At 64.6% G+C, this 6,573-nt stretch overlaps 1 protein-coding gene across 2 annotated transcripts; it reads right to left on the bottom strand.

Moving 5' to 3' along the window:
- Window positions 1-735: 735 nt before the first annotated feature.
- On the bottom strand, window positions 736-4,905 carry LOC104015823 (uncharacterized). 2 transcript variants are annotated; one of them, XM_087733190.1, is made up of 5 exons: window positions 4,751-4,905; window positions 4,170-4,296; window positions 3,267-3,380; window positions 2,723-2,827; window positions 736-2,378 (listed from the first exon to the last, which is right to left on the bottom strand). In XM_087733190.1, exons 1-5 carry the CDS (start codon window positions 4,766-4,768, stop codon window positions 1,165-1,167), a joined length of 1,578 nt encoding a protein of 525 aa, XP_087589316.1. In that variant the 5' UTR covers window positions 4,769-4,905; the 3' UTR covers window positions 736-1,164. The 2 variants fall into 2 exon arrangements, with proteins under 2 accessions (XP_087589316.1, XP_087589312.1); XM_087733186.1 differs by having other exon boundaries at window positions 2,723-2,830.
- Window positions 4,906-6,573: the final 1,668 nt, after the last annotated feature.

Genomic DNA, 6,573 nt, shown 5'->3' on the forward strand with positions numbered 1-6,573 from the left:
CCACGCTCCAGCCCCTCCATGGCCGCCTTGGGGTGAGGGGCCCAGCGCTGAGCACAGCATTCGAGGGGCGGCCTCCCCAGTGCCCAGCACAGGGGGACGATCCCTGCCCTGCTCCTGCTGGCCACACCATTCCTGATAGAAAACGTTACAAATTCATCCCAGTTTTGCTACACTTACACCCAAATTTGCCTTGTCTGATACCACCAATCTCCCAGCGAAGCCCAGCCAGCACCGCCTCCGGCTTGCCGCCGCTTCCCTCGCCGGCGTCCCGCACATCCACCAATTCCTCCTGGCACCTCCCGTGGTTGAACACAGGGAGCTTCCCCCCGGTCAGGGCCCGGTCTCTGGCTGGCAGCCCCGGCGGCGTCCCCGTTGCCGAGATCTGCCGAACGGTGCTTTTTTTTCAGTAGTTTTAGAAAGAGAACACTGCGGGGTTCCGCCCAGTCCGCCCCCGCCTGCTTTTATAAGCGATAGCTGCAACATCTCATCAAAAAGCAAAATCCCCCTTTAATACTGCACCCCAAAAATGTCTTTTTGCTTCAATTAATAGTGGGAAAACCCAGGGAGCCGGGCGCGCTGCCTGCACTGGGCAGAGCCCGGCACTAACGGCGGCCGAGCTCCGTGCCCCGAAGGGCGCGGGGGATCCTCCCCGCCTGGGCCCGCAGAGCGGCTGCTCCTTCACTTGCAAGCGCAGCCCGCGCGGGGGTGGACGGACCAGAGCGCGACAGCACGGGCAATAATTTAAAATAATTTAATGAGAATAAAGACCGCAGCGATCAGGCACAGCCCAGGCAGAAAACAAGCGACCCGCTGCCTGCTCGGCCTTCGCCCTTCGCTCCGTTTTCCCGAGCTTCCTCCTTTACCCGCACTGATCCTTCCCTTTCCCTGGGCCTTTTCCCCGCAGCCTCCCAGACAATCCCAGTTTCCCCAGCAGGCGTCGCACACCGCGTTTTATACCCACTAATCCGCCTCCGTGCGCCGCCTTGCTCGGCGTTTCTTCTCTCCAACGGCTCCAGCCCGTTTTGCCGCAGGGAGGGAGGTCCCAGCCGTTCACCTCGGCTGACGGAAGAGCCACTGCTGCCCGCTGCCGTCCTTCTGCCGAATGGTTGGACTGGATCCTAAAGATCTTTTCCAACCGAAGCGATTCCGCGGTCCTGCTTCCGATCAGCTGTCTGTCTGAATGATGACGGGCCAGACCTCCTTACACTGAGGCAAGCCACCGAGCTCGAAGTTGTGCCGTATGGAGCTGAGCACATGATTGACGGTCCGCATCACTATCTTATAGGCGTTATGCAGCGACGCGTGATCCAAATTGATGAGTTCGCGTCTCAAGTTAACGAATTCGCACCCTTCGATGTTTTGCTGAGCGTCAGGGCCCTGGATCAGCTCCGCCCTCAGCGCCTCGCGGTGTACGGACGCCTCGGGGCGCGGCGCTTCCTTCGGCACCTCTGCGTTTGAGGGCGAGGGTTTGAAAGACGCGGCGGGGGCGTGAAGCGCTGCTGACGTCCGCCCTTGGGAGCCGCCCTGGTTCGGAGGCGGGACGGGCACGGCCTCCCGTTTCGCGGGAGGACAAAACGCCCCACGCGTTCCCTTCGTGGAGTTGTCTTCCGGCTTAGCAGGAGGGACGGGGGGGTTGGACAGACAGCCGGCGCTAGAGGAACACCGAGGAAACTCCAGCCTCTTGTTGGCGTGAAGCTTGTAACGCCACACGATTTGCTTGGCTTTCCGGAGGATGCGCCCTATTTGGGATTTTCGCTTTGCCAGCCTGCGAAGCACGGCCCGAGCCTTACCCGTAAGACGAGCGATTTTATTAACTCTGCCCTGATAACGAATCCTTCGCGCATGACAGTACTCGTGGTCCATAAGCGCCGAGACGCCAGCCCTGCGGTTTCTGCAGTAGTCGTGGTCTCTCAGAGGACACGGACGCGGGGTGCAACGCGAGAGCTGCGTCTCGCTCATCACGCAGTAACAGTGGTCTTTCCAAACGATCTCGTTCAGAGCCTCGACAGACAGTTCCCCATTCTCTTGGGGAAACGGCGCTTCTCCCGGGCTGCGCTGGCTTTTCTGGGGACTCCTTTGGAAGCTCTCCGTAGGGTCACCACGCAGACACTCCCGAGGATCTGCCTTTTCCTTCTGCTGCTCCATCGCTGGATGAAGTGGGAATCCTCCGCTTTGGGTGACGTTTGCCGTGACACCTTGTGTATCCGCTGCGGCTCCTTCCTTCCCAGGCCACGAGGCCGTCCGTGCCTGCTCTCGGCTCTCCACCGGCCCCACTCCTCTGCCAGCCGCCTCTGCCGGCAACTCGCTCCTACCCCCGAGAGACTTGAACTTGTTAAGCAGCCTGCTAGAGCGCAGACGCCACTGCACACACCGTCCCCCTGCCGAGAGAGCGTTGGGAAGAGGTTACCTTCCTGCTGGCTGGGGCTTGGCGAGGGGACGGGGAGAGGGGGACGGTGCTGAAGGGACGGGGAGATGCTGACGGCCTCCTCTCTCTCCAGTGAGGAAGAGCCGCTCTCCCCAGTTCAGGGGGGCTCCACGTCCCCGACCTCCGCCTGGACGGGCAGGAGAGTCGCACCCCGCCCAGGGATCTGCCGGGGATCTGCCTGCCCCAGCAGTGATGACCAGGTGCGGCAGCGGCGGCTGGGGACAGGGCCGGGGCTGGAGCCCACCTCGGGCTTTGCTCCGGAGGCTGGTGGTGAGGAAGGGAGGGACCAGGACTCACCATAGCAGGGGGTCTGCGGCCTCTCCTCCGGCACGTGGCGCCCGCCAGCGCCAGGCCACCAGCCTGAGGGAAGCTCCTCCAGCCAGCTCACGTCTCCGTTGTGTCCTGCTGGGAAACCAGATGGACGTCACCTTCCCGGCGGGGGAAGCCCTTCTGCTCCGCAGCCACGGGGCCGGAGGAAGCCCCGTCCACCGCCGGCGGCCAGAAAACCCCAACGCTGCTCACAGGGAGGATGCTCCGTGGGACGAGGGGGACGAGCAGCAGCGGAGCAGCAATGTCTCTGCAGAGCTGCCGCCTTTGCCTGGGGCGGCAGGCAGGCTCCGCTTCCCTTCGACGTCGCTGCTGCCCTGCGCGGGGAGGGCTGCGGGGCCAGAGGCAAACGGGGGAGACACCTCAAAAGAGGCAGCGAGGAGGGGAGGGATTTGGACGGGAAGGCCAGAGACGTGCTGGTCACGGTGACAGAGGAGCCCGGCGGCCTTTGGAAGGTGCCGCTGCTCCCCGTGGAGGTAAGCGCTCCTACGGGGCTTGGATTGTTCCCGCTCACCTGGCGAGGGGCTGTCGGGTCCATCCCACCCTGCCGGGCTCTGCGGCATGCAGATCCACGGTGCTTCCCCGCACTCCAGCCGGTATAAAATGTCGGGTTTGGGGCCTGGGTAACCTGGGGGGCGGAGCAGAGCGCGTTGTTCTAACACAAACTACAGGAACAAACCGTTAACAGGAGAAAAGAAAGGGCTTCTCGGTGACACCCCAAGCCGCGCTTCACCGCGACCAGAGAGCCCAAGCAGAAACACCACCGAAATGTGGAAAAAAGCAAGAGAGACGTCAGAGCCGCTGCCAGAGATTCCCTTATTCACAAGGACAAGGGCAGAGGCCTGATGGGAGTACGGGAACCAACTCCCAGCACCGCTGGCGGGCTCCCCAGCGAGGGGTTAGCTGCGGCCCGTCCTAGGAGCAGCTCCTGGGGCTGGGGCGTCCTCCCAGGCGCCCGGCTCGGACCCGTCACACGGGCAATCAGAGGCCTCCGCCCTGTCCCGCCGGCAGCGGGCGAGTCCCCTGAAGGGCCCCCGCTGGTTGAGGGACCTCTGCTGTCCTCAGATGGCCCCGCTCCCCCGCACCTCGCCTGCTCCCTGCTCCTCCTCGCCCAGGGGAGGGGAGAGCAGTGCTGGCCCACGGCCAGGTCCTGCCTGGCCTCAGGGCGGGCGGCTCGCCTGCCGTTACATTTCAGAGGCGGCCCTCAGCTCAGAGAGACCCAAATCCTGCATTTTTCCAGCACTAAAACTCCCCCAGGACCGCGGGGGCTGGGAGCAGTTATCCCAACCCCGTGTCTCCGGTTCAAACCGCGCTGATCCCCTCGAAGCGCCGGAAGCAGCGCAGCTCCGATGGATCCAAACATGCTGGAAGCCCCCCGCCCCTGCTGCGCCCCTCGGAGTGAAAACCGGGGGCTTACCCAGCGACATCAACAGCTCGTAGTTGTCCAGCATGACGCCGCGATACAGCTCCCTCTGCCCCTCCGCGATGGCGTCCCACTCCGCGCGGCTCAGGTAGACGGCGATGTCCTCGAAGGTCACCGGCTCCTGCCACACAGACAGATCGCGCCCTGGCTCGCGCGGGGAAGCCCGCGGGGCGGGAAGCGTTTCCTACGGGTTTGATTTTCCCACCGCTATTTCCGCCCCCGGGAGAGACACCGGAACGTGAGATTTCGCGCCCCAACGTCCCCACGGGGGGATTATGGATCTTGAGAGAGCGACATCTCGGCCAGCCGCTGCCTGGGGCTCGGGTCGCTTCTCAGGGCAGCCGGTGGTGAGGCCACACGGCCGGGCCCACCGCCCCCGACCAGTGGCTGTCGAAAGAGCAGCACAGCGGGGACGGCTGAGGGGGCACCGGCACAGGGGGGAGAGGGGGAGGGCTGGGGGGGGCAATGGCGCCGGGGTGGGGGGGGTCCAGCGAGCGCCATGATGGCGGCTGCTGAGGGGGAAGCGCCCCGGAGAGGGCGGCCCGGGCCGCCCTGCGGCAGGGCCCAGCTCCTACCTGCGTCCGCCCCGCCATGGCGCCTGGGGGAGGCCCCGCTCCCCGCCAGGGCTGGGGGGGGCGGTCCCCGCCGGGCCTCGGAGCGGCGCTTCCGGTGCGGCCGCCGGCCGCAGGCTCCGTGCCGGAAGTAGGCCGCGTAACGCCGTGCCCTACGCACTTCCGGCAGGAGCTCCGCCCACTCCCGGAAGTGTCCGGCGCCGAACCGGAAGTGTGGCCGTCCGAAGGGGGCGGGGACTCGCGCCACGTGATATTGGCGCCGCCATTTTGAGCGCCCGCCCACCCCTTCACGTGATCGCCAGCCGCGCCGCCATTGGTCCATCTGGGTCCATTGGCTTCCGGTGCGGCCTCCCCGCCCTGGCCACGCCCCCCGGTTCGTTAATTGTTGAGTACGTAGCGATGGCGGCCGGTTCCGGTGCTCTGGCGTCATCGCAGCCCGCGCCGAGCCCCGCCCTCCCCCTCCCGCCGCCGTGGGGGGGAGTCGGAAGGGCAGAGGTGAGGAGAGGCGCGGGCTGAGGGCAGAGGGGTCTACGAATCGAAACAAAACGCAGTAAAATGGCAGGAACTGGGCGAGCAGCAACACCAGTAACAATCGTGATAGAGCAAGTGACGCGCGATACAGCTGCTCACCGCGTGTTGGAGATACGCCAGCACTACGGCAAAGGACGGTGCGGCAGAGGACGCGCAGCCGCTGTCAGCAGTTAAGAAGCCCGGGCCTGAGGGAACCACAGAATCACAGAATGGTTTGGGTTGGAAAAGACCCTTAAGATCCTCGAGTCCAACCGTTAACCCAGCGCTGCCAAGGCCACCACTAAACCATGTCCCCAAGCACCACATCTCCCCGGCTTTTCAGTCCCTCCAGGGATGGGGACTCAGCCCCTGCCCTGGGCAGCCTGGGCCAGGGCCTGACAGCCCTTTGGGGAAGGAACTTTCCCTAATACCCAACCCAAACCTGCCCTGGCGCAGCTTGAGGCCGTTCCCTCTCGTCCCATCGCTTGTTCCTGGGGAGAAGAGACCGACCCCCCCGGCTCCAGCCTCCTTTCAGGCCGTTGCAGAGAGCGATGAGGGCTCCCCTCAGCCTCCTCTTCTCCAGGCTGAGCACCCCCAGCTCCCCCAGCCGCTCCTCCCCAGCCTTGGGCTCCAGCCCCTGCCCCAGCCTCGCTGCCCTGCTCTGGCCACGCTCCAGCCCCTCCATGGCCGCCTTGGGGTGAGGGGCCCAGCGCCGAGCACAGCATTCGAGGGGCGGCCTCCCCAGTGCCCAGCACAGGGGGACGATCCCTGCCCTGCTCCTGCTGGCCACACTGTTCCTGATACAGGCCAGGATGCCACTGGCCCCCTTGGCCACCTGGGCACCCTGCAGGCTCGTGTTCAGCGGCTGTCGACCACCCCCCCCAGGCCCTTTCCCGCCGGGCAGCTCCCAGCCGCTCCTCCCCACGCCTGCAGCGGTGCCTGGGGTTGCTGTGCCCCCAGTGCAGGACCCGGCCCTGAGCCTTGCTGACCCTCACCCCGTGGCCTGGGCCACAGAAGTACCCAAGTAAAACACAGCCCCTAGGGAGGAGGTGATATTTTTCCGTGCTTGCCCATTTCTGTGATTGTTGTGCTGTTTCTGCTGTTCAAGAGCAGCACCAGCGCCTCGGTGACAGCCAATACGAAGCTGTTTGTTCAGCACAGCTGATTTGCAATTCAGAGAAATCTCTTCCCACGCACATTCTCTCTAACACGTCCTGCCGCACTTCACAGGCGACGGTTAAACTCCAGCCACTGTTTCTGGAGACGAAAAACCATAACCATCAGAAGCTGCAAAAGTCAAACTCCGCAACAAAGCA

Source organism: Nipponia nippon, unplaced genomic scaffold, assembly GCF_047370975.1.
Source record: "Nipponia nippon isolate SJK-2023a ecotype South Korea unplaced genomic scaffold, ASM4737097v1 scaffold_1, whole genome shotgun sequence".
Taxonomy (NCBI): domain Eukaryota; kingdom Metazoa; phylum Chordata; class Aves; order Pelecaniformes; family Threskiornithidae; genus Nipponia; species Nipponia nippon.

What these genes read in the sequence shown, in the direction of transcription:
- LOC104015823 (XM_087733186.1), bottom strand. An exon ending in ACCCGACAGCCCCTCGCCAG is followed by an intron (nt 2,831 to 3,266) that starts GTGAGCGGGAAC and finishes CTGGTTTCCCAG; the next exon opens with CAGGACACAACGGAGACGTG. An exon ending in GCCGCAGACCCCCTGCTATG is followed by an intron (nt 2,379 to 2,722) that starts GTGAGTCCTGGT and finishes CTCTCTCGGCAG; the next exon opens with GGGGACGGTGTGTGCAGTGG.